The sequence below is a fragment of the Brienomyrus brachyistius genome, unplaced genomic scaffold, assembly GCF_023856365.1.
Source record: "Brienomyrus brachyistius isolate T26 unplaced genomic scaffold, BBRACH_0.4 scaffold35, whole genome shotgun sequence".
NCBI classification, from domain to species: domain Eukaryota; kingdom Metazoa; phylum Chordata; class Actinopteri; order Osteoglossiformes; family Mormyridae; genus Brienomyrus; species Brienomyrus brachyistius.
In genome coordinates, this window is record NW_026042310.1 from 3310660 (window position 1) to 3338107 (window position 27448).

The following is a 27448-nucleotide window of genomic DNA, read 5'->3' on the forward strand; positions in this document are numbered from 1 at the left end:
ATTACAGCCGCATCTTTCTAATGGTGTGTTGCGATCAGACGTGTCCCAGCACGAAAAGAGGCCATTTATAAGAGTAGATTCTTGTTCAGGGTCACATGTCCAGAACGAAGGCCAATTTTTCTGCTGCCTTTTGGTCAAAGTGAAGAGTGTCGTCCGCATCTTCTCACCTAGCCGCTCGTTGATTTAATCGGCCATTTTATCCCATAGCTTAGAATTTGAGGTAGCATGGCACCATCGACGCAATTTAGTTTTCTCATTGTGCAGCGGTTTTTTCAGAGGCGAGTGTTACACACCTCGCTAGATTAGAGAGAGTGAGTGAGTTACACACCCCTGGAAGTTGTCCTCCGAGAGAGCAAGCTCCAGGGATCTTCCAGACTTGAATTTCCAGGAAAGGGGGTGGAATATCGACTGAACTGCCACCCCACCGGTCGATGCGCATTGAGGGTTGCGCATATTTCTGTTAATCTTTTTTTTTTTTTTTTTTTCGTGACGACGTCCAGCCATTTCACGTGAGATCAGAGACACCCTCTTCTGTTTTTTTTTCCTCTTCTATTTTCTGTAGCTGACACTGTTTGTATCATGTGCTGTTTGCCGTGTGGACCGGTGCGTTTGTGAGCTTCTCTGTTAAAAAATCAAAAAAAAAAAAAAAAAAACGAAAATACTGAAACTGAGTCGGACCGTGTTGTATGGTGCGTACGATACTGATGACTGTTACGGGGTCCGCCAGACCACGTGGGCGGTCCTGATGTCCAGGATTTGGGGGCTTTCACCCCCTGAACCCCCTCCCTGAAATCCGTGGTGGCCTGAATGGTCGCATGTGGACCAGGGACACCGGATATCGGACATGGACTAACGAGACTCTGGAAGAGCAGAGGAGGGTGTTGAGGTGGTGTTGAGGTGGGCCCCTGGTGTTGAGGTGGGCCCCCCTCTCTCTCTCGCCATCACGGCCTCGGTCGCCTGCCCACGTTCACTGCTGACGGACTCCCATTCGTGAGCGGCCTGCCTCCTGCTCACCACCGGAGGGCGCCCTTCAGATCAGGGTGTGTCGTGGCGCCTGGCGCTGCTGTAAGATAACGTGCGAGTGGATGGAGTGGGTGGGGGTTTCCTCACATCTTTGGTGTGCAAAATATACTTTTTATATTTGTATTTTCAATTAATAATGATAATACTGTTTGTGAAAGGTTTCCATCCTCTACTGTGGTCCAGAAGTTGACGTGTCTGTATGGGGGGGGGGGGAGAATAAAACAACAAAACCTGTTTTTTTCTTTGTTTTTTATTTAAGAGCAGTGCTGCAGTCTGCACACACATGTTTGGGAATTATGGGACATTTTTTTAAAAAAACCTGGCAAGGCTAATGAATATGGAATGGCGTGAGATTGCCAGCGAATAAGGACGTCGTCCACGACCAGCCAGACTCAAGGCCGGGCTAATTATGTATAATCGGTGGATATTGACGTCTGGTGGAGGCTACACTGATTATATGCACCATTAAGCACAAAATGATGCATTTATCAATAACTTGTTTAATTGTTTTCTCTGGAGCCTATACAGTAACCCTGACCCCCCGCCCGTCCGGTTGGTCTGAAAGGTGTGATCTGTCCCGGCTGCCCACAGCCACAGATAGTTGTCAAGGCTGCACAATCTAGGGTACGGTCTGGAACAGCAGTGTAACGATGCCTCGCTTAGTCCTTTCCGAATGTCCACTGGGCTGTGTGCTGTTCCGTGAGAGTTGGTTGCCTTTTGGAGATAATGGCACATCTATTTCATCTGTCCTGTGTCATCTTACAGGGTTTGTCGCTGGCCAGGCACTTTCACCCGAACGGGGGAGAGATGACTCTTGATCAAAAAAGATGTATCTATGATTCCCGTAGCTTTCGGGGCTGTTTCGGTCCACATCATCTCTGAGGGCCTCTTGCAGGTTACTGGTCAGCCCTTATAGGATCAAAGTCGGTCTATAAACACAGTCCCTTGTGATAATCGACATGTAACTTTATACGCTGAAGTGTTTTCCCCCTGCGGCCTGATCGAATATGAGCGCAGGTTCCCGTCCGGAGCCATTCTGCTTTTATCTTATTAAACATGACCTTGTATTTGATCTGGTGACCTTTGGCACAAAGTCTCTCACTCGGGTTTCAGGCAGACCCTTCCTCCTGGGGCTGACAGATTCCCCGAGCGTTCGGTCACAACCCCAGCGAGCTGCACTTCCACATGTGACTTGCGGACGTCACGTTCCCCGTTACAGGAAGCTCTGCGCGTTTGCATAAACGCCGAGGCCGAGCCAAGTCTAATCACACCTGATGGGTAAATCGCGGCGCACTGGGCCAGATCTCCTGATGGGCATCACCGGCGAGGCTCTCGTGAATATTCATGAGGCAGCGGGTGGCGCCACATGGACCTCTGCATTGATTAACGGCAATTAAAAAGGCTGCTCTGACGATCCGTCAGAGATATGTCAATTGTGGGCGTAATTGGCGTGACTCTGAGGGCAGACGGGTGGCCCGTTCTCCCTGTAAACACGAGACAATGGAAGAGTGATGTCAGGTCTGAGGGTACCCCCAAAAGGAACCAGCGGGGGGGTGAGGGGGGGATGAAGGGGACGCGGAGTACAGAAAGGTCTTCGCGTCGCAGGGGGATGCAGGGGGAGGGGCGGGTGTAACTAATGGGCTGGTTCAAGGAAGCGCTGAGTGGAAATGACAGATGGCAGCAATCAGTAAGTCATCACTGCTTTTCGGGATGCCTTAAAGTCTGAAGAAAATGACATCACCAGAAAATGACATCACCAGAAAATGACATCACCAGAAAATGACATCACCAGAAAATGACATCACCAGAAAATGACATCACCTGAGAGGCCTGGATGTTAGGGGGTGCGGGGGGGGGTAAGGGTTGGCGTAACAGGTTGCATGTTACTGAGTGTCTGAGCGTGTTGGGTCAGCCCTCTGCCTCGACCACCCAGAGAGTCCCCCACAGCTTGAAACAAACTATTTCCTTAAACCAATACATTTAAACCAATAATTTTAATTCTCAACTAAATATAATGAGCTAAAATTGTCTTTGCAGTTTTTATTTCCCCAGTTACTGGCGTCCCGTCCGGGTCGCACTGCGGCCCTGTGCCGCCTGGGACTGGCTCATGCCCCCCCCCCGGGGGATAGATGGATTTCTCCTCTTTCCACGCCATACGACGTTTTCACTCTTGTTCTCCCGCATTCGGTCTCCATTCATCACCTGCACAGGTGTCCGTCTTCCCGGCGACCGGCGGAGGTGGGAGGGGCACCAGCTGTGGCTATTTCGATGCTAATGAGTCCTGGCGTGACGGTGAGTCTCTGAGAGGGTGGGGGGCGATTCGGAGGCGAGTGGTGGTGGGGGTGGGGGGCGGCTTATGAGAGGAGGAGGCAGTCCCATGGGAACCGGGCTAATTAAGAGCAAGTAATTAAGAGCGTCCCCCCGAGCGTTCCCGAAAAGGACGGGGGGGTAGGTGGTGACTGCAGTCCGTATGATGCAGCAGGGAGATGAACCTTTCATCTTCCCATATCTGTTAATGCGGCAAAAAAACAGGTCAGCGACTCGCCGTCCGTCTGCGTGGACGGATGTTTGCTGAGACGAGCGTCTCACTCGAGCATGACGGCCTTTAACCGCCGCGCCACCTGCTGTCCGACGCAGTCCTTCCTCATGTAATTCCCAGGGGGGTGCAGATTTCTGTCGTTTCCTATAATTTTGACTTGCATTCACGAAACACGTTCTAGATGAGTTTTTGTGCTTCGCTCAAGGGTACAAGAGCGAGGCCCCTGCTGGGAGCTACTGCCCAGGTATTCTACCCGTGAGTCATGACTGTAGGATATGACTGACAACGGGATGAGCAGAAGGACCCCCTACTCGGGCCCCCTGCCGCAGCCCGAAAACTTTACATCCGCCGTCCCGCGTACTTAAGTTACGGATCTGTACCATGACATTAGTTCGACGCTCTAAGATTTTTTAAGGTGGAGGCTTAAGAGGAGCCATAATTCTTACAGAGGGGCCGACCTTGTCATTAGCCAATAATATGTTTTTCTTTGGTGAGTGACAGGGGAGGGGCACTAGGGGGACCAATCAGCTGGGGCCAGTGTCCCTGTGGCCCCGCCTCTGCACACACCCCTGCGAGAGCATGATAACTGCCATTCAAGGGCAATTCCGAGGTGTTGGGTTGAGTGACCATGTGTGTGCCATGCCAACGGGAAACTCTAGGGGGCGCCCGAGCTGATCTGCGCCCCTGCATGACCTTTGGGGGAAGCTGCACTATGCAGCCACCATCAGCTGTGGCTCCCCTCCTCCAATATCGCGCTTCACCCCCTAGAGCTGCGTGCTGCTTTTTGGGAAGACAACTCCAGCCCCCTTAAAAGCAAGCTGTCTGTCATTCCGAAGGCAGGGCATCCATCAAATGGGCCCGGAGCAGGACCATCTGTCAGCGCTGGAGCATCCGCCCCACTCCCCGGCCTTTCCCCCGCCGTCCAGGCAGGCTAGTGCGGTGCCCGCCGGTACCAGCTCAGCCACCCGGGCCTGAAGCTCCATTAATTATGACATTCGAGTCGCCTGGGCTGGATGGGAACCAGTAGTATATCTCTGATTAGACGTGGCTGAGGCGGTCTTCCTGCTGGGTGGAGGTGGTCTTCCTCTTGGCTCGAGGCCATCTTCCTGCTGGGTGGACTGAGAAGACCCAGATGAGTCAGGTCCCCCTAGTGGTGGTGCCACTGAATCGCCTCCCCGGCACACCAGACCAGATCAAACGATCCAGGCCTATGGCCTCTACTCTCTGAATAGGACGGTGAGCTCAGGCACGTTGAGAGCGGCGGGGGTGTGATGTTGGCCGGTGACGGTGCTCACCTGTCGCGTTAAGCGTCATTACTCAAAGCTGAACACGCTCAACAGGCCTACGGTGCTGTTAATTATAATCTGGAGAGTCTTCTTCTCTCCCCCCTACTCACAACCTCATTCACACTCATCCCTGCTCCCCCCCCCCTTCCTAGCTAAGGCTATTAATCACACACACACACACACACACACACACACACACACCCACGCCGGACGCCAGGATAGTGAGGGGTGTGCTAATGCACCTCGTTCCCTCCGCATGGAGCCACCATCGTCATGGCGACGCCCCGCCCGCGTCTCACGTCAGCGCCCCCATGCTGGGGTGCAGATCCGACCCAAAAGGGCATCGTGGAACGGATGTCTCTGCAGGACACTTCTGGAATCTTCCGCGAATCGCGGACCCAGTGTAGGTGTAGAACGCAGCACGTCGGCTCGCCTCGAACACAGGTGTCACGTCCTCCCTTCTGGAACTTTCCGCTCATGCATCCAGACTGACCCAGAGAATCTGTGAGCGGAGGGAGGGGGGGGGGCACTGTGACGGCCAATAAGCTTTCAGCCGGGGCCAGTGCCCCTTTAGCTCCGCCCCTGTATACGCCCATATCCACCAGGTATTTGACCTTTGATGCAGTGTCTAGGTACCTATACATATATGTAAGAACTTAAGTTTATAAAATGAGACCTGATACTATAACGACGCGGCGCCGACCTGAAGGAACTTGTGTCTGTGTCTCCGGAACAATCTAGAGAGCTTTTGCTGCCTCTCCGGTGAAAAATGACAGCTGAGGTAGCAGCAGTCCGGCCGCCCGGGCTAATTAAAGGAGCCGGCGTCTCTCGCACTCAGGTGAAAACGACGCAAGGTGGCCGTCTCACAGGCGGACGTGCTGCTATACTGGGGGGGGGGGGAGCGCCAGCCCCCTGCCATCCGAAAGTGGCCAGCAGCTGGATGGGTATTTTATTTCATTTTTCCCTGCCACTCGCCTCCTCGACATGATTTATCGCCGGCCGGCTTGCAGAAGAACCCCCCCAGGACCCCCGCGTGCTGCAGTGGGGGCCTCAAGGTCGCCTCTCTGCTTTCCTCCGCTCCCACCCCCGAGGGTGGCCTCGGGCCCTTAGCTCGTGACTGAGATTAATTACCAAACGCTGTGGCCGCCTCGCATCCAGAGCGCCGCACACACTTTACAGTGGCGCCCCATAGCCCCCCTCCCTGGCCCTTTGGGTTAAGTGCTACCCCCCTCATTTGATGAGAGACCGCGGTGACACTACGACCCGTGACTAAGCCATCAGTCATCGCGTGTGAGCTCATCCCTGCAAAGCGGACAGTGATGCTGGGGGGGGCGGGTTGGTAAACTGTAAAGGGAGGGGAGGCCTCGCTCCCAGATCACCCACACTGCCCGCCTCGCAGCCCCAGCTATGTCCACATTCCGCTCATGCTGCCGCTCTCCTCATTGGACACTTCCTGTCCTTCTCGTCTCGGCCCCGCCCCCTCCGGGCAGGGCGCACGTCATTCGCTATTCCCCCTGGCGACGGCCGCTCCATTGGACAGCTGGGTGCCAGGCGGCCTCTCAGGCTCTCAGTCTGCGATGGCCCCACGGGCCAGATAAGATTATCGCTGACGGCCCCTGCTTGCGGGGGGGGCAGCCTTATACACATATATTTCCCTTTATCATTTATTAAATGTTGTTTTAATTTAATTTTGCCCTCCTGTCTCTAAGCAGTGCCCTTCCATGCTGCCAAACTGGCTCTCATATCCTAATCCTTTCTATCACTCTTACGCCGACCAGCTTCTCCACTCGCGTTAAACTTCCCTACATTCTTGCAAACGATGGGTCCGAGTCTCTGGGTATTTAATAATATATTTTAATTATATGTCACCTTCCTGCCAGGCCTGTCGGGCCGTGTTGTATAAGAATCGCTTTAGAGAGACATGATCGTGATACTTTATTAAAGACGCCTGGTTCTGGGGTCCGGGTGAAAACGGCGGGCTGAATGGCACCCCGTACTCGGGACGGGCGGGTCCTAGTGCCCGCCGACTTTCTGGCCACTTACCGTCCTTTCCAGTTGGCTGGGAACGTCCGTGGATGGGAGGGGCTGGATCCAGAGGTGCCCGTGTTATTTATTCAGTGCTTAATTAATGAGATTAATAAGAGTGAGGGGGTGCATTTTCTTCTTTGATGGCTTCCATTTTTAATGCCGTTCGTGGGTTGGGGGGAGCGAGGGGGGGCTCTTTGATGGAGCGGGCTGTCAGCTGTCACCTCGCCCAGCTGGCTGTGCTGATTTCCTGTTCGGGCAGCGAACCATCACACCCCCCCCCTGCCCCCATGCCAGGCAGGACCTCACAGCTCTTCCTCACTCTGCCTGGAGCTGTCTTCTGGAGACATTCACTGTATTTTCTCATTCGAGTTTCCTGGTGTCTCTCTGAGAACGTTTTTGTGGGGTGGGGGGGCGCTAAGGAATCGCACCTGTGATCACCTGCGGAAGATCACTGAGGTACTGTGGTATCAGGTCCGTAAAATGTGTAATTATTAAATGAAATGTTTATCTTCTCCATCATTTGGGGTCCTGAGGGTGACCGTGAATTCATTAAGATCTGTCCGTGGGTCCACCTTGGGATGTGTCTCATTTGGACTCTCCAAGCCGACGGGCCGCTCCGCCGTGATTGGACGAGCCTTGGTGGTTTTTTTTGATTCACATGCTCACACGTCTCCAGTCTTCACAGAAACGGAATCTCATCCTGAGGAGTCTCGGTGCGTGACAGGATATCCACTCCGCACTCTGTTTATGCAGTGCCGAACGAGCACTTGTCCCCTAGGGGGCGCTGTTGCGGAGCCCCGATCGGGCCGGGCTGTGCCTCTGGCCCACAGCGGCGGCGGCGACATCTGTGAGAGATAATTAATTACTTCACTGTGACAGAGTGCCAATCACATTAGATCCAGACCAACAACAGAATGGCGATTTGTTCTGCTCTGGTGAACAGTACCATGCCAATCATGGTTAAAGGCTGTGACCAATATATCAAGCAACCGTGAGCAGGACCTAGATGAGAAACGCAGCTGTCTGAGGTGCCTCTGCACGCGGCCACAGCCACAAACCATGGGGAAGGGGTGCGAAAAGCTGAAAGAACATTCAACGGACTATTGAGTTTTTATGGATGGCGACCGAGCTGTTGAAGATCTGGAGATGGTCCAAATTCAGAAGCTACTGGAGAAGGTTTTTGGATGGTTCCTGTCCTTCTAAGGTCCCTTTTTTTAAGGTAGGGGGCATAATTCATACATAGGGGCCAACTGTATCGTTAGCCAATGATATGTTTGGAATCATTGAGTGACAGGAGAGATGCCACTCAGTGGGCCAATCAGGTGTCAGCTGCCCCATTGGCCCCGACCTATATACACCCCTGCATGCAGCACAGAGAATCTGACTTGCCCACAGAGAGACTTGGGAGGCCATTTCTCTGCAAGCTGCATCCTGAGCTCCAAGCGGCTCCTAAAATGAGGCTCTTAAAGTGCAATTAGCGCCTCTTTTCAGTCCTCCGTGAAAGGTTATCTGTAACTGTCAGGTGACGGGAAGGACAGGTTACCACGGCGAGGCCAGCGACAGCAGCCAGAGAGAGGGAGCACGGCATTATGGGAATCGCAGCGTCGCTCATCTCCGCATTGTTGGATGGTGTCGTCGGGTTTCTTTGTCGAGCTGTTTAAATATCGGCTCAGTGTAATTGCAGCACGCCTACAAACTTTGTAAACTGGTCTCGCCATTAATATCCGCGGGACAAGCTAAAAGATTTCTCCCAATTACCGGTTCGTTGGCAAATGAGAAAATTCACTATGAGATGCTTCTGAGTGAAGACTAAACACTGTTGTTACGGCTTAACGGTGTTCATCCAACAGGAAGACAGACCCCGAAACCGGGTCAGCGGTCCACTCCGATTTTCACGAGCCCCTCGGTGAATTGGGACAGCATCATATTTGTCATGATAAACGCTTAAATCTGTCAGTGTCATTTATCCTCCGGATGCGAGGTGACGGTGTGTGAAATTCCTGTGATTCGGTATTTGCCGTGTCACACTGCCCTGGGGTGGAGGGGGGGGGGGGGGGGGCGCCGCTGTGTGCGGACAGCCTCTCATCAGTCACGCACGCGTCCAGTAATTTTGCTTTCTCTCGCACCTGTTCACCTGCATGGAGGGGGAGGGGGGCTGGATGGTGCTCTCCACATGCCAGGCTCGGTTATCACGTTCACACCGTCCGGCACGAGAAGGAAGACGATATCAGTTGGTGATGATAAAGGAGGCAGACAAACGACGCTCAGGCTGTCTTGGGTTCAAGCTGTGGCCCCATCTGTCCCGTCCATGTGCCATCGTGGGGGATGCCCGCCCCCCCGCCCATGCCCCCTCAAAGCCACCAAAGGGGCCATCAGCAACAGTTTGTTGTTGCCGTTACCTAATCATTTTGCTGGTGGATTAATCTTTAATTGGGGAGGGGGGCACTTGAATCCCTGGCACTTTGGCGTCTCTTTTTTTGGTATGGGAAGGGAGGGACGGGATGTGTGCCCACCACGGCTGACGGCTCTCGCTCACTCCCTGCGGAGGGGGGCGCGTGTGTGCCTAGTCCTGTTCCGGCTGACCTCTGACCCCGAGACGCAAGAGGACGGGGGCCGGATCGCTGGCATCAGGCTGTCGCTCCGTCTGGGAGGAAACCTCCGCCAGGATCCCGGGCAGCCCGGAGTCAGGCAGGAATAATAGGCGCCGCTTTGCTTGTCAGTCCTCGAGAGCCTGACGGATGCGCGATGCCACTCATCCGCCACGCGGCAAGACGGGTCTTCATCGTGGGTTGTCATGGGGATCCTTATTTATTTATTTCTCGCTCAGCTTTATTTTTTCGTGAGGGGTATTTAAAGGCTACTCACCCTCTCCTGCTTGTGCTCCGCCGGCCGAGGAGAGCTGTTTGGAGCGTCCAGGTTCAGCATGAATAAACATCGCGCCGCATTCCTACCAGTGGGAGGCGTGTGCCCTTCAAACGGACGCATGGGTGTCGGGAGAGAAAGGGAACGGCGAGAGAGCGCCCCCTGGTGGCGTCAAAGAACGTGGCTCCTGTTTTTTTTTTTTTTTCCTGCTGGGGGAAAATTCTCAGGGCTCAGTCGACCGTGACATATTCGCCAGCCAGTCAATATCTCATTGCTGCCAATTTACACACTCTGGGCTCCTGGGCTCATTGGTGGAGCCCCAGTGGGGGGGGGGTGTGAGGATCCCCAGCATGCCGTTCTGCATGTGTGTGCCACTACTCGCGAGTGTCTCCCAGGTCATCGCATGCACACCCTGCTGTTACGGTTTTATAACCTTTTAAATTGCTCTCGCTTATGAGCCATTCCGAGCAGGATAAATCTTCAGGATTCGAATCTGCGGCTTGCTGGTGCGACTCTCGGACAGGACTTACGAACCTGGAAACGGTGACGAGCGGAAATAGCAGGTAGATGGGGTCCCGACCCAGAAGGACCAGCAGAAGTGCATTTCACACATCCCGGGCTTTTAATTACCATTTAAACTTTCTGTGTTTATATGCAAAAAAAAATAATTAAAGCATACGGCAATTCTCACTGTTGGAAAACATACCAGAGAACGAGGGGAAAAGCCAGAGTAGGAAATCCCAGTAAAGCCAGAAGGCAGCAGCTTTCCATGCCCCCACCAGCCATAAAAATGGCAAACGGCCGCCGCACAGGAACGTCTGAGGGCTGTCAGTCATGCTGATCGACGGGTCGTGACTCATCGGGGGCGTTAGGAAGAGAATACTGCCTCTGTGTCTGTCATAGGCTCCTCTCCAGGATCATCTCAGGGCAGTGGGGGGAAAATCACTGCCCTCGGGCTCTTTCCATATTATTTCTGCGGCACGAAATAGACGAAGCTGGACGCTGCTCTTTCTGGGTGCAAAGAGATGCTGGTGTCACAGTGTTACCTGTGATGAAACAGGGATGGGACAAAACTAGAGATGTGACATCATGAAACCGTGGGTACCCCACACACCCTAGATACCCCACACACCCTAGATACCCCGGAAACCGTGGGTACCCCACACACCCCACACACCCTAGATACCCCGGAAACCGTGGGTATCCCACACACCCTAGATACCCCGGAAACCGTGGGTACCCCACACACCCTAGATACCCCGGAAACTGTGCGTATCCCACACACCCTAGATACCCCACACACCCTAGGTACCCCACACACCCTAGGTACCCCACACACCCTAGGTACCCCGGAAACCGTGCGTATCCCACACACCCTAGATACCCCACACACCCTAGATACCCCGGAAACCGTGGGTACCCCACACACCCTAGATACCCCGGAAACCGTGGGTACCCCACACACCCTAGATACCCCGGAAACCGTGGGTACCCCACACACCCTAGATACCCCACACACCCTAGATACCCCGGAAACCGTGGGTACCCCACACACCCTAGATACCCCGGAAACCGTGGGTACCCCACACACCCTAGATACCCCGGAAACCGTGGGTACCCCACACACCCTAGATACCCCGGAAACCGTGGGTACCCCACACACCCTAGGTACCCCGGAAACCGTGCGTACCCCACACACCCTAGATACCCCAGAAACTGTGGGTACCCCACACACCCTAGATACCCCACACACCCTAGATACCCCGGACACCGTGGGTACCCCCACGTTCCTTGGACCCCTTGGAAGTAGCACTCTTAGAAATCTTGGACAGCATCATACAACATCCCTCTGTCCCTCTAACGCCTCAGCTAAACTAGTGATGCACCGTTTGAACATCGGAATCGAAAAATGAAAAATGCCTTAGAGCCTCGGGTGGCCTCTGCAGTGATTGTTGTCTGATAGGTGATGCTGTGGATAATTAATTTGCTCGCATTTTCCCCAAGTTATTTTGGGGTTTAAGAAATCATGCGGAGGAGGGAGTCGACTTGAGTTCCAAATGTGGTATAAGGAAGGTATCAGTGAGTAGTGAAATCTTCTGAATAGCACCTGCACTCCACGATGAATAAGTTGAAGAGGATTTCACCAGCACCAGGGTAAAACCGGGTTAGGCGTCAAGTGTGAGAAGAGTACGGCACAGGAACAGTGTGACTGTGGAGGACGGCGAGGGAAGCCATCGCTGATTACCGCTGGGCTGCGTCCTCGTTCCCGGCCCCCTCTGGGAACACTGAGCTGGCGGTTGGCAGATGGCTGTCAAGATGCATAGTTTTGCGTCTGTTTCATCCTTTTTTAAAAAAACATGTTCTATCAGGCATCCTGATCGCTTCGTGCTCCTTTATCCCATCTTACCAGCACGGCCAAGCATCTTATCAGCGGGATTGCCGCGCCGACGATTGTGTCCTGAACAATCCGGGGCCGCCGTTATCTCAGTGTATTCATTTCCCTGGAGCTCCGGGAAGGGGAGAGGGGGGGAGAGAGAGAGAGAGAGAGAGAGAGAGAGAGAGAGAGAGAGAGAGAGAGAGAGAGACGTGGCTGGAGAGTCAGCATCAAGGCCAGCTGCGTCTGCCTCGATCTGAAACCGAAACGAGAGGTGAAAATGCCGCGTGGCGCTGGAGGAATGACAGCGAGGTCAGCGCTCGTGTGATCTGAGCACCAGACATTCCCCACCAGAAGGGGGCAGTGAGGAGTGAGGAAATGCCTTGATAGGCATGTACTGGGCGATATCTTTTTAACGTATCGCCTGAGAGGACGTGTGCATCTCCACAGGTAGTCTCACAAGGCATGACACATCTTCATCACATTCTTTTTGTTTAGCAGACGCTTTTATCCAAACCGGCATACAAATGGGAATGCGGTATCAGACGGTCCCCGGAGCAATTGGGGCTTAAGGGTCTTGCTCAGGGGCCTAATGGTGACATCACTCTGCTGATCCTGGGATTCGAACCTGCAACCTTCTGGTTGCAGGCACTGAGCCTTCATCGAATCTTTAATAACAAAAAAAAATAAGGCCCAACAAGGTAAATGCGTGAGGTCTGTGCACATGGGGTTTCGCACGACGGAGTGTCTGTGGCGTGCCAGGTCTCCGCTGTGCTCTGCACACAGTGTGACGTACGCACTCTTACTCGCTTTAGTCCCCGACAGCGTAGAGTCAGAGGAGCCGCAGCCGAGTTGTCTGGATGAAACGGGAGCATGTACAGCTGTGGGCGATGCAAGTCACTCTCAGTGAGAGTCTGCGAGAAGGTTTGATCATGTGGCACAGCCGGTCCTCTGGCTCCCCCTGCAGGTGATATGGAGTAAGTGCAGTGGGAACAGCTCTGTACTGTGGAAGCCTTAATTCTGAGCAGATAGACAGCTTGACATTTTTACCAGAGATGGAATCTCTGCCTGCCACGTTGAAAAGGAGCGTCATCCTAATCAAGGTTTGTGTTGGTCTTCGTAGCTCACTGTACACTCAAGTGCCTATACCACCAGAGTACGTAGGTACCTCACTGAACTAAGTATTTTGGTGAGTGAACTTGTTTAGTTCAGCGTCACCGATCACTAGGTAAAGATCTTGTAATTCAAATTTGAGGTTTTCAGCCATTATTAGGGTTTGAAACTGGTCATGTGTAACATTACTGTTAAATACAATCACACGCTAATAAAACAAACGTGTATTATAGTTATATTTATATTTAGGGTGGGGATGTCATCTAGTAATGGCCCGTTACGTATATTAAGATTGAAGTAAACGGAGTTTTCGTAGAGGGAGAAAATAGCTTTTCGAAATGAAACTCCATGACACTCAGTCAGCCAGCACCACCTGCTGGTGAATATCCTAAATTCAACTAAAATATCATTTCTACACATAAAATTGCGTCCTTGACACAGATTATGCACAGAACAAAGTAGCTGGAATTTAAACAACAGCTCAGATTAACGTGTGATTCGATATAACTTTTATAGATCCATTTAATAATCAATATACCATATTTGACAACCAGCTTCGTTGAAGGATCACACATGAGGTGAGGCTGTTGTGGGATACAGTTACCGCAGCATTCACTGACTTTGGTGACCTGGGATAATGAATGAAATGTACCGTTTACTGCTAAATGAAATCGCGCAGGTCGGTCAACTAACGACCGTACGGTCCGCATACATCTATTCAGAGCAGGAATCGTCGGGGGAGGCTTACGGCAGAAAAATAATAATAAAAAACTCGTTAAGACTTTTTTTTGTTTACCTCATTTCAGCAAGTCTATAGAAGGACTCATTAAAAAGACCGGTCCCCGAGGTGACGCGCTTTTCATCTGTTAAGTAAAATGCTGACACAGAGAATACCGAAATCCCGTGTTAATGCCAATTACGGCCTGAAATGAAGTTTTAAGAAAAAGCAATGAAGTAGATAAAACTTGCTTTCACTTACAGATCCATTCACCGTGTCAAATCCAGGGGGAAATTCTCAGATCGTCAGATGGTAAATTGAAGCCCATATAAATGGAAATTATCTAAATAATTGTTAATAGGCATTAGTCTACGGAATTTAGGGATTTGGTGCAATTACTTTTCATACTTTTCTTTGAGGAAATAGCTGGATGTTATCGGAATGTAAATGAAACCAGGATTCGCTCGTTCGCCATCCCGGCTTGTAATTAATAGAACTGTTTGCCTTGCTTCATTAGCTTAATGTTTATCGTAAGCTGCCTCTCCTCTTTCGTCTTTCTCTGCTTGGGTGTGATTATAAGCGCTCTTTGTCTGCCGTCTTCCGTGATGAATGAATACAGCACCTCGCTTTCTCTTCCGATGTCTCTGTAATTAAACCTGTCCGACAAACTCCACGGTGTAAATCAAACGTTAGAGCAGCAGCATGGCCTCTTTTAAATAATAATAACAACAACCACATAACAGCAACAATAATAATGATAAAGGTGTAATTATTATTGTTATTATTAATAATAACAATAATGATAAAGGTGTTATTGTTATTATTATGTTGGCCAATTACAGGCATAGTCTTTGGGTTCACGCGCGCCGTCCTGGGGGAGAGGCGCACGTGAGCAGCTGGAATTCTGCCCCAGCTCTGGGAGGGCGCGGTGTACACGGTACGGTACGGTCTCTTAAAACGACTAAAACGCGGGTGATCCATGCTGGTTTTTAGGGTCAGAAATCTTCACAGACGCTACCATGTGCTCCTGTGCTTCAGTATCGCCGGAGTCATTATCTACCACTTCTGTGGGTGAGTCAGACGCGTTTCCTAACTGTAATATTTTTTGCCTTTAACAGCTATGCCAACAGGTGTAACGTGTGTTTTCATTATACATTTGATTTTATTTGCGTCTATATATTTCTGTTTTGACGTTATTGATTCATCACTATTAATTATTGATGTCGTTAAGTACTTTAGGGGAGAATTTCAGCATTAATTCAGAATCTATTTTAAAAGCAAATAACGGCGAATGGCTTTGCTTTAGATCTACCTGGGATAAGCTTGGAGATGATCTGCACCTGAAACCGCTGAAATTTTATAGTCTTATAGGTTTTGATGTTTATCTGTTGCAAAAGTAAACCCGTGCACTAGTGAAAGGATGATTTTTTTTTTGCATCATGTGATATGGCAATTTTCTTTATGCTATATTAGGCAGGTGTCGTTAGCTCCGATCACTCCTGGCTATAGTCTCGGGTATTTTCCAATTGCTAGAAAGGCCTCTGTGCTACAATGAACTAAACGACGCCGGTTGTGATGTAAGTAATTGCAGCCTAATTAATTATATGAGCGCTAGCGCTGTTTGTTGAGACTCATAAACCCATTTGTTCAAAACAAGTGAGTGTTTTGTCTGTGAGGTGGCCGCTCACCGTAGTGTGTGCCAGGGTCCAGCCTGGAGCAAGGACGATGACAAGGCGAGTGGGCCTCAAGGCCAACGGGACCCAGCTGACCCTGGAAGGCAAAGCTTTCCGCATCCTGGGTGGCTCCCTGCACTACTTCCGTGTGCCCAGGGCCTACTGGATGGACCGCATGCTGAAGCTGAAGGCCTGTGGACTGAACACTCTCACCACGTGCGTAACACACGCCGTCTGTCATAAGTTGTTTAATCGTCAACAGCGCCCCCTACGGGACTTGTGTCGTATGTGCAACCTTTTGGTCAGTTCTGGTTCTTAACCAGTAGCATGTCTGCTTTGCATTGATAACATTGGGTACTCCGGTGGCTTTCTGGGGGACTGGAAGATCTGCAAAGACGTGCCATCAGGGTGGCTGACTGTAATATGTCATATCTGACCTGTTCACCTGTCAGGTACGTACCCTGGAACCTGCACGAACCACAAAGAGGAGTCTTCGTTTTTCAGAGGGAGCTGGACTTAGAGTAAGCACCGGCTCCTGCCCTCACACGCCGAGGGTGGGGGTCCTACGTCAACTACGGAACCTCAGTACTCCGGGGGTAAAACGCATCCATGAGAAGAGAAGATACTGAGGTTCAGAGTCTCTGTTAAACTAGCGTAGCCGAGCGCTAAGCCTTAAGCGCTAAGCTTGTTTTCTTAATCTTCCTGGCAGTGACAGTCCCCAGGTTAGCTTCCTCCTCGGAGATGATGTTTGCTCTGAAATCCCAGGGACGTATCTCCTCAGCCTGTCTGGTTGCAGGCTTGGTAAATAAGCTCGGTGTCCTATCAAGGGAGAGAGGAACACGCCTCGCAACAGAGCAGCCCTCTCATTTCCACAGCAACCAACCTCCAGCCTGGAAATCGGCGCCCTCCCCAGCGAGAACGGTAGCGTCGCTAACTTTGTTCTGCTAATCAGGGCGTGGAAACACAAATATCGTTCATCCGTTTGGGTCGCGGATTGGATTTGCATGGTCTCCTGGATCTCCGGTTGGGTGTGGAGCATCATCTGGGGGCCTGTCTGTCACTGTTCTTCTCTCCTTCTGTTCTCTGAGATTGGTTGAGGTTCCTGAGATGCTTTGTGACCTGTTTTTTTATATATATTTTACAGGCCTTTGATGGAAACGAGCATATCATTGATATTCTGTGTTTGAGCTCATGTAGCGCCGAGGCCCCGTGGAGGAGCTCTTAGGGAGACCTTCAGACGGAGAGCCTTTGCGGGGGATGATGTAACGTTGGCGTTCTCCTGTTTTCAGGGCTTACATCAGCATGGCTGCCGAAGTGGGCCTCTGGGTGATCCTGCGGCCCGGACCGTATATATCAGCCCAGTGGGACCTCGGTGGTTTGCCAAGGTCCGTGTGGACCTGGTGATGTAACTACACAGGGTCTGGTCACCGGTTCTGATTCCTTTTATTATGAAGGTATTCTCGAGGAAGCATGCTGCAGTAATAGTGAGGTTTCTGGAGGAAGGCCTGTGAAGCCCCCATCCTCTCCCTCATTTTCTTGCCCCCCCGTTTTCTCAGCCCCCCCCCTCCCCCCTCCCCTGCCTCTTTCCTGTGTTCAAAGAGGTAAAACTGATGTTCAGTGCCCTCGCTGTCCGTCTGTGTCCACTAGGGGGATATTCGCAGAGAAAGAAAATACCAAACGGTATTATGGCCGATATTGGACCAAGATTTTGTTTCAACCAATCAGCTTAGTATAAAAAGTCACAGTCACTGAGTAACCAACTGGCTGGTTGAAACAAAATCTTGGCCTGGATTTTTACTTCTGGACCTGAAGTATCCATATCTGATTATGACCCGGTCTGTTCCCTTGGTGCTCCCTCAGCTGGCTTTTGCGTGACCGGTCCATGCTGTTGAGGACCACCTACCTGGGCTTTACAGAAGCAGTCAATTCCTTCTTCGACAAGCTCATTCCGAAAGTGCTCCCCCTACAGGTAATTAACAAAAGTAGATACAGGCGATTTGTTGTGTTACCTGTGACGCGTTTCTCTCTTTTAACTGGCAATTTCAGGCAATTTCAGGGTCCAACCGTTGATCCAACCAACCTTTCAGAGGCCTTTTGCTCCGTGTTGAGAGTTATTCATCTGACGTGTTCCCTTCCACTCGTCTGTGTTTTCAGTTTAAGAGAGGTGGCCCCATCATCGCAGTGCAGGTGGAGAACGAGTACGGCTCATATGCGAAGGACGACACCTACATGCCCTTCATCAAGGAGGTAGGAGGATGAGGAGGAGTTGCTCCCAAATGCATTCTACGCTCCTGCCGTTCTTCCTCTCGCTTGGCGGGGCGGGGCTACAGGGGCCCCGGGCCCAGGTGGAAGCTGATTGGTCACCAGAATGCCTCTCCCCTGTCACTCATTGATTAGAAACATATCATTGGCTAATGATGAGGTTGGCCACTCTGTATGAATTATGGATACTCTTTGTGCCCCCCCCAGCTTAATTGCGACTGCCGTTACTTCTGATGCAGGCTCTGCTTTCTCGGGGGATCGATGAGTTGCTGCTGACATCTGACACCCACGAGGGGATGAAGCAGGGAGGCGTGAGCGGAGGTGCCTGATTCTTCCATCTTCATTCCCAGATTTGCTGGGGTCCCCTGTGGACCCGTTCACGTGTCCGTCTAAAACGGCACCGGTGGAGGTTCAGATAAAAGCAAAACCAGCTTGAGTCAAAAGCACAGAATCCCAAACCAGTGTTTCTCAACCCAGTCCTCAGGGACACATTTTTTACTCCTTCGCTGCTTCCAACCCACCTGCACCTGGTACTCGGTGTTTTTGATTGGACGGGAGCTAGGAGGGAGCAAAAATGTGAACTGTCTGCGGGGTCAGTGAGGACTGGGTTGAGAAACGGATACAACTTGAGAAATTACTTCAGAAGGCGATTCGGCATTAGGGAGTTAATTTTGCTGAAAACTGCAGTCTCTCTGTCTCTGTTCAGGAATGTTTTGTCTTTTCTTCCTTCATGTGGAATATCGTGTTTCTCTCTGAAAGCACTCCAAGCCATTAACCTTCAGAAACTGAGCCATGAGGTCACAGAGTTCCTCGACAGCAGTCGGGTGAGTCTCAGCGTTCAGTGGCACAGTGAGCGGCCAACCTCGGTTCGCGCTAAAGCGGAACACCGCCGTCGCCTCATGCCTCGGTGTCCTTCATGGACTTAATACGGCCATTGATGTTGCAGCCTGGGAGCCCTAAGATGGTGATGGAGTACCGCGTCGGCTGGTTTGATGTCTGGGGTGATCTGCATCATGTCTTAGGACCAGAAGGTATTATTCACCACATGTTGGTAAACATCTCATCTAATGCCAAGTGCAGAACGAGGCAACCGCAGTTGTGTTCCGAACACAGCTGGGTTACTATAGCTGTGTTCCGAACACAGCTGGGTTACTATAGCTGTGTTCTTGTGTGTGTGTGTGTGTGTGTGTGTGTGAGTGTGTGTGTGTGTGTGTGAAGTGGCCATTGGTGTCGCCATGCCAACAAGCACTGATCGACGTCTCTGCCCTTTTTCTTTTTTCCACAGACATGATCGCCACGGCGAGAAAGATTTTAAAAAGAGGTGCGTCCATCAACATTTACATGTTTCACGGCGGCACCAACTTCGGATTCATGGGCGGGGCATCATGGCACCAGGAGCACAAGCCGCAAGTCACCAGCTACGGTTGGCACTCTCGCCGTACCGGCCCGGTCTCATAAACCATATGAACCTAGCATGCACTATACTGCATTTCCAGTGTAACTTAGCAGATTTCTGACTGCTATGAGCAGAGCCGATTAACACTGCCAGTAGAGGGCGCCATCTGTCTGTTTATTATTGATGATAACCTAACTTACCAGCGACAGGCCAGGCTATGTCTAGCCAGCCCGTTGTTGCTTGCAAGCTGAATTCCACTTCGGCATCTTTAAGGACTTTCCGTGATTCCTGAAACATTCCGAAACTCACTCCCGGATGGTGAGGGGAGGGCAGAATTGTTGCGGAAGGGGCCCCATTTACAGGAATTATATTATGCTGTTGTAGTCTCTCTCTCTCTCTCTCTCTCTCTCTCTCTCTCTCTCTCTCTCTCTCTCTCTCTCTCTCTCTATATATATATATATATATATATATATATATATATATATATATATATATATATATATATATATATATATATATATATATATATAGACTAGTTGAAAACTGAGTCACATACTGATATACTTAATGCTACTAATTTGATATTTTCTTTTACATGAACTATTGTGAGAATTTTCCATTATTATATAATAGAATAGTACCTAATGTAAAATATCAGATAGAAGCATATTATGTAGCAAATGCATATGATATTTCCAATCTCCCCCCCCCCCCCCCGATGGCACCATTGCTTGTTTAGGTTAGTGTATCTCCTCAGGGACCCCCCAAGATAGTCCATGTTATTGTTCTCTAGGGAGTTGGGAAGGAGCAAAAATGTGAACCGTCTGGGAGTCCCCTAAGATCGGGCTGGGAAAGGCTGGTTTAGATGAGCGTTTAGGCGCCGGTCTTGATGGAGAATGATGCGGCGTCTGTTGCCTTCCAGATTACGATGCCCCTCTCTCTGAAGCTGGAGATTACACGGCCAAGTACCACCTCTTGAGGGACCTTCTCGGTCGCTACCAAGGTACGCGCTTCCATCTCTGTCCAGTCTCCGGTTTGTTATCATTTGGAAGTCATGGGGCGACCTGATGACGTATGTTCTCTGCTGGTTTGTTAAATGCTGTTGCTTCTTCTAATTACTTGCATGTTGTGTTTGGCTGTATCCATGCAAACGAGGTACTATTCGAAGCCCCTGTTCGTGTCTCTCGCTCCATCCCTACCCCCGCTGGTGGGTGTCCTGCAGGCATGCCGCTCCCCGACATGCCAGTCCTTCGCGGACCGGAAGCTTATGAGGCTGCCATCACGTACTTTCACCTGTCCCTCTGGGAGGCGCTGCCGTTCACTGAGGAGGTGAGGAATGCCGGCTCTGGGTCTCTGGCTGCTCCACGATTCAGCAAGACTGATTCGAGGACATAGGAGCTGCCCGTAAAAAGTCATCATTGTTCAAAATCCTAGAAGGTTTGGGGACAACTGAACACTCACTTTTCCTGAAGCCATTTAGATCGGAGAGTCCCATCTCCATGGAGAACCTTCCTGCAAACAACGGCAATGGCCAGTCATATGGGTACACGCTGTACGAGACCACCATCGGCGATGGGGGGGTCCTGAACTCCCAGGGCAACGTGCGTGATCGAGCGCTGGTAGGTCTGCCTCGTGCCGGTTTGAATCCAGCGAGTGATCCTACTCCGTTGGGCCCTTGAGCAAAGCCCTTAACCTGCAGTTGCTTCTTCCTGGGTATGACGTTAATCTACATCCAGCCCTGCAAGCAGGTCCTCCAGCTTTCAGGGAAAATTTGGGGGCTGTTGCATTTAATTTTAACTAGTGAGTTATCACTCGGCGCACAGCTGTACTCGGCTTCTCATTGCTACTGTATCAGTGTGTGCTCCTTACTGCCCCTAAATACACCTTACACCAGTTTATTTATATAATTGCATACAAACTGATCCAAAGCTCATTTCTGTCGCAGGTATTTCTGGACAAACAGTTTCTCGGCATGCTGACATATAGAATCCTGGAGCTGGCAGTGCCTGATGGAAAGGTAGGGCGTCACGTGTCTTTAGGAAGCAAATTCTGCTTGATTGTAAAACCGATGGTGACGCTGACAGCACTTAAGGCCCAAAACGGTGCCTCGGGTCAGATGGTTTGTGAATATTCACCTGTCAGTGAGGTGGTTCCAGAAGGGTGGAGGAAAGGGGGAGTGCACAATGTTAGGTGGTTTAATTGGACATTGGTGATCCTGTTCTTTCGCATATCCCATCATGCCCTTCTTTGAGCCAGACGCACATCCACTATATCAACAAAAGCATTGGGACACGTGGCCGTTACACCTACAGGAACGTTTATGACGTCCCGTTCTAAATCCATAGGCATCAGTATGGAGTTGGTCCCCCCCGTGCAGCTATAACAGCTGCCGCTCTTCTGGGAAGGATTTACACAAGATAATGGAGTGTGTCTGTGGGAATGTTTGCCCACTCATCCAGAGGAGCATTTGTGAAGTCAGGCACTGACGTTAGATATGAAGGCCTCGCTCGCAATCTTCCTTTTAGTTCTTCCCAAAGGTATTTGATGGGGTTGAGGTCAGGGTTCTGTGCCGGCCAGTCAAGTTCCTCCACACCAAACTCACCCAACCATGCCTTTATGGACCTGGTTTTGTGCACTGGGGCACAGTCATGCTGCGGGCCTTCCTTCCCCAAACGGTCCCCACAAAGTAAGCATAGAGTCTTATGCTGAAGCAGTAAGAGTTTCCCTTCACTGGAACTAAGTGGCCCAACCCCTGAAAAACAACCCCATACCATTATCCCTCCTCCACCAAACTTTACAGTCGGCATAATGCAGTCAGGCAGGTAACGTTCTCCTGGCATCTGCCAAACCCAGACTCGACCATCAGGCTGCCTGACAGAGAAGCGTGATTCGTCACTCCGCAAAACATGTTTGCACTGCCCCAGAGTCCAGGGGTGGCGTGCTTTACACCACACTATCCAACTCCGGCATTGTGCTTAGTGATGTGAGGCTTGCATGCAGCTGCTCGGCCATGGAAGCCCGTTCCATGAAGCTCTCGGTGCAGTTTCTGCGCTGGAGTTAATGCCAGAGGACGTCTGAAGCTCAGCTATTAAGTCAACAGAGCATTGGTGACATTTATGCACTATACGCCTCTGCGCTTGGCGACCCAGCCTTGTTACTATAAGTCAGGGGTGTCAAACTCCAGTCCTGGGGGGCTCGTTCCCAGTTCCACCACAAATTAATCAGCTCAAGGGCTGTGAGATAATTAGCACAAGGAGGTGCAAGGAGTTGAATCAGGTGTGTTAAATGAAGGGAAACCTAAAAATGTGCCGGACTCCAGCCCCCCAGGACTGAAGTTTGACACCCCTACTATAAGTGGTCTGCCACTTTGTGGCTGAGTTTCTGTTGTTCTTAAATGCTTCCACTTTGTAATAATACCACTTACGTTTGACCATGGAATGTTTAGTAGGGAAGATATTTCACAAACTGTCTGATTGCAAAGTTGGCATCCTTCGACAGTATATCATTTGAATTCACTGAGCTCTCCAGAACGACCCACAAATGTGTGTAAACCTGACTGCAAGGCTAGATCTTATACACCTCTGGCAATGGGTCTGGGTGACAGGCGCAGATTCAGTGATTAAGTGGCTTGTTCTAGTACGTCTGTCCATATAGTGTAAATACACCTGAGAGCAAATCTTGGGGTGTACGTGCAGGTTTGGCCAATTATCCTGAGCCTCTACAGCATTTTGGGGGTGTATTCAGGGAAGTATTTACTTCTGTCAAAAGTGGGATTTGAACCCATGCCTCCATTCACAGACCAGAACACTCACTATGCAAGCGAAGGTGATTGTTCTTGACCCTGGCGCCTTTGACCGCTCGGCCATCCTGACGCCATGGATAGTTTGACATTAGTCTCCTGAAAATGGTTGGTACTGAAAAGGGGTCTCAGACTGGATGTTTTTTCATTCTGGATTGCAGGGTATACGAACCCTAACCCTTCTGGTGGAGAACTGTGGTCGGGTGAGCCAGGGAGAACAGCTGGACAGACAGCATAAAGGTGGAGTTTGAAACCAACCCTTCAGCGCGCAGCAGAGATGTCTGTGGAGTTCCAGATGGTGTCGAGACAGTGACAGGATGGCGTGGTTAAGGATGACCCAAGTTAAAGGGGTTTTTGAGCACAATGTCAGGAGTTTGTTCTGGATAAAAATAATATCCACTGACCGCTGGTGACTTCAGGAAGCAAAGACAGTCAGAGATGCTCTCTTGACTTTCCTATTTACAATAATTATATCTTAGAGTCAAGTAACTTTTTTTTTTTTATGTACATGCATAATGAACTGAACTTTAACAAACATGTGAACACAGAGCGATTTATGTCTTTATATAACTGTTTTCTTTTCCCTTCCTTCATCCGTTAGATTTCTCTGTGGTTTCATTGCAGGCCTGGTGGGGGATGTTCTGCTGAATGAGGTTCCTCTGAAGGACTTCACCATCTATATCCTGGACATGAAGTCAACCTTCGTTGACAGGTGTGGGAATGGGCACCTGTTTTATTTTTTCATTTCTAAATCTCGCCGTTTCCTTATTTCGAACCCTGGCTCCGTGAGGACATTCAGTCGGACTTCATAGTGCGGAAAAGTTGCCTCTGCCGCATTTCCCACGTACCAGGGACCGTCGTGTCAACGTTTGAATTCAATCAGCTAAAAAACTGAACTTAATTCTGACCCCACCAGTGAAGGGCACTGTTCTCACTGCAGTAATTAGTGTTGCTGAATGGGAGGATTCTGTTTTATTCCATTTAATGATCCCCATTTAAACCTTTTCGCTGTTAGGGAAAAAACGAGTCTAACGTTTAAAAGAGGAATATAAAACGCACAGTTCTGAGAGTACTGCAAGCAATTTCAGAATGTTTTTCTTTGTACACGAATTGAAGTGCACCATGATGTCCCTGCTGATATTTGACAATAGAAGGAGATAAGGTTACCATATTAAAGTGAGACGAAAAAGAGGACGTGTTCATTGATCAGAATATTAATGAGTTTTCACTGACCAATCAGGTAATGCTCCTCTTATAAATATTAATGAATTTTCCCTAATCATGCCCAAAAAAGGTAAATCCATGGCCGGGGAAGCCTGGACGTATAGTAACTTTACAGTTACAGTAAACTGTCATTTTACAGCGTACATACAATTGATACATTATATGTGTATGCAAGTCTTTTTCAACAAGAGTTACAAAACGCTAAGCTAAAGTTTGTCAAACATCACGCAAATGACGCGATTCGCTGTTCACACGAAAACAAAAAAGAAAGTGTCCAAGCGCCAGTGGTTTTCGGAAATTGACGTCACTCATGAGCATGATAAGTAGGGACGTGCATATTGTTTCAATATTTAAGTAAACGTGCGCAGGAGCCTTGCAAACACTGTGTGGTGATACTGAGTGGCCTTATTTGTTGATACATCAGGTTGGTTTATGCGTGGTGTAATCCAGTGGTTCTCAACTTTTTTGCACCATGACCCAATGTTTACCATGCTAGCTCAGTCGCAACCCTATATGAAGTATAGGTGTAAATTAACGCTACGATCAAACATGCAGTGCACACTGAAATTTATGCAAATCAATGTCTATCGCACAAATCTGATTGGATGTGGCAGTGAATATTAAATTAAGCATCTGCGGTTTGGTTTCTTGGATTGGTTAAATGCTCACTAGTTTCGCGCTGAGCATTTGCAGAGCCAAGATCCGTTTATATAGGTTAGGGTTGGAATCGGGGCTGGGAAATCTGATCGTGGATCAGCACAGGAGCTTGCTGGTTTTAAAACGCTTACTCTTCCAATTCCTCCTCGAGACCCTTTCAGAACTTGCAGCAGCCCAAATCTGCGTCGCGACCCATGGATTGATAATTACTGGTGTAATCAACACTAACCCAAATCCAGCCTTTCTGACCTAACTGTGATCTCTAGCCATTCATGTGTTAATTATCTGCGATTAATCTCCATTAGCTAGTTATAAGGGCACCGATTGCTGTTAGGGTTCGCCACGGGTCAGCATCCTAACTCTCTTTATTGCAGCTTACGATGGGCACCCTGGAAGGTGCCCCCCTACACGCCCACCTTCCCGGGATTTTTCCAAGGGAGGCTATTCGTCGACGGTTACCCGAGCGACACCTATCTCAAACTGCCAGTGAGTGCCTCTCACATCTGTTCTGCGCTGATAGTCCTCCTTTGGGGTGAAAAGGAAGTGACATCATAGCCACACCCACTGATTCCAGCAAGGCATGGGTTACTGCTTAGCTAGGGGACTCAAACTGATGTTTCATTAACATGTACTGAAATTAATTTTTAAAAATCATTTTAAATATTGTTTAAATGGTGTTGATGCGATATTGTGCCATAATCTATATGGGGCAGTGTGTGGTTGAGTGGGTTAAGCCTCTGTGCCTGTGATCATGAAGTTACTGGTTCAAGTCTGGCTTTAGCCCATCTGCCGGTCTTCGACCAAGACCCTGGGTACTGTAACAGGTGGCTGCCCTTCACAGCCAGTTTGCTCTCACCTACAAAGAGCAAGCTGGAGGCAATGTCAAGGGAATAGCCCTGCAGGGATCAATGGAGTGTCATTTATTATTTCACACCAAAGGGTCTCTGTGCAGGGGCGGCATGGTGGTGCAGTGGTTAGCACTGTATGGGGTGGCATGGTGGTGCAGTGGTTAGCACTGTCGCCTCACACCTCTGGGACCCCTGTTCGAAGTCTCTGCCAGGGTCACATGTGTGCGGAGTTTGCATGTTCTCCCCGTGTCGTCGTGGGTTTTCCCCCAGGTACTCCGGTTCCCCCCCCCCCCAAAAACATGCTAAAATTGCCCGTAGGAGTGCATGTGTGAGTGAATGGTGTGTGTGTGCCCTGTGATGGGCTGCCCCCCCAACCTGGGTTGTTCCCTGCCTCATGCCCTTTGCTTCCGGGATAGGCTCCGGACCCCCTGCGACCCAGTAGGATAAGCGGTTTGGAAAATGGATGGGTGGATGGTCTCTGTGCAAAAACTGAATCCTAGTTTTAAAATTTCATTAATAATATGTGTATTTATAGAAATTCAGTAAATTGCTTCTCTTGGTCAGGCTAAGGACTGGCAAGATGCCAGTCCATCACAGGCCATACACAGCCATAGACTGGGGATAGTTATAAACACCAATTAGCCTGAAACAGCCAGTTAGCCCTAACAGGGAAGCAATATCTTAAGGCAGCCCCTGTGAGCATGTAAATGCCTTAATATTAACCGCATGTCCTTTAACTTGTATCAGGAATCTGCGAGCTTTGGATGCTGTGTAGAGCAGACAAACATACAATGTTGGTGCCCACAGGGCTGGGGTAAAGGCGTGGTGTTTGTGAACGGGCAGAACCTTGGACGCCACTGGTCTGTAGGACCCCAGCAAAGTCTCTACCTTCCGGGGCCTTGGCTCAACAGTGGAGCAAACGAGGTAAAAGTGAAGGAAAGGGGAGTATGGCTGTAAAACCCAGTGTACTATTCAGCGTAATGCAAGTGAACAGGCGCTGTGGGTTTTACTATATGTGTTTTCGCCTGTTACCAGGACACAAGGTGATAAGCAGATTAACCCTATCAATACATGACTATGCTGGGGTAAACATTCTCATAACAGCGTAAGAAATGGATATGAAAGCATTGCATGCCTCATAAAATCTGACCGCCGGCATCAAATCCCAGCCAATCAGTGTTGTTTTCACCCGGTGGCTTTGGTGAGCGACCTTTCCCTGACCGGGGATAAACCTCCCCTTGTCTTTGTGCCGACTGCAGGTTATCGTGTTCGAAGAAGAGGAGGCTGACCTTAAAGTCCACTTTGAGAGTTCTGCAGATCTGGGCATGGCTGCTGACATTTAGGGAATCTGAGAGGCAGCAGTGACATTGTTCCGGAGGGCATTTTCCTACGCTTACGGCAGCTTTTAGTTGATTCCATTCTGAAAATTGTGCAAACAGTTTTTTTAAAAAAATACTGATTAAAAACAAAAACAGCATGAGCTATTATTATAAAATACTGATGGAATTATGTTTTTTTCTGTTTGGATATTTACTTATTGAAATTCCTAACTAATGGGCAACAGTGTATTGCACTGCTGTTACAGACACCCGCTACAATATGGCATTAAGGAGCAAGGATTTGTGGGGAATCAGGCATCACATGAA

The 27448-nt window shown here is 49.9% G+C and overlaps 1 protein-coding gene and 1 long non-coding RNA gene across 4 annotated transcripts; one reads left to right on the forward strand and one right to left on the reverse strand.

Annotated features, from left to right (window-relative positions):
• Positions 1-9802: 9802 nt before the first annotated feature.
• Positions 9803-15765, reverse strand: LOC125721739 (uncharacterized). Its single transcript, XR_007385955.1, has 5 exons — positions 15632-15765; positions 12919-13073; positions 12146-12368; positions 11984-12046; positions 9803-10784 (listed from the first exon to the last, which is right to left on the reverse strand). It is a non-coding gene; the product is annotated as an uncharacterized LOC125721739 (long non-coding RNA).
• On the forward strand, positions 14832-27248 carry LOC125721708 (beta-galactosidase-1-like protein 2). 3 transcript variants are annotated; one of them, XM_048997702.1, is made up of 19 exons: positions 14832-15014; positions 15620-15832; positions 16069-16137; positions 16906-17001; positions 17477-17585; positions 17771-17863; positions 18118-18199; positions 18638-18702; positions 18825-18909; positions 19164-19301; positions 20197-20277; positions 20497-20603; positions 20747-20893; positions 21220-21291; positions 23235-23313; positions 23698-23785; positions 25329-25440; positions 26610-26726; positions 27062-27248. In XM_048997702.1, exons 1-19 carry the CDS (start codon positions 14923-14925, stop codon positions 27143-27145), a joined length of 1929 nt encoding a protein of 642 aa, XP_048853659.1. In that variant the 5' UTR covers positions 14832-14922; the 3' UTR covers positions 27146-27248. The 3 variants fall into 3 exon arrangements, with proteins under 3 accessions (XP_048853659.1, XP_048853660.1, XP_048853661.1); XM_048997703.1 differs by having other exon boundaries at positions 14833-15014; positions 15647-15832; XM_048997704.1 differs by lacking the exons at positions 14832-15014; positions 15620-15832 and adding an exon at positions 16326-16537.
• Positions 27249-27448: the final 200 nt, after the last annotated feature.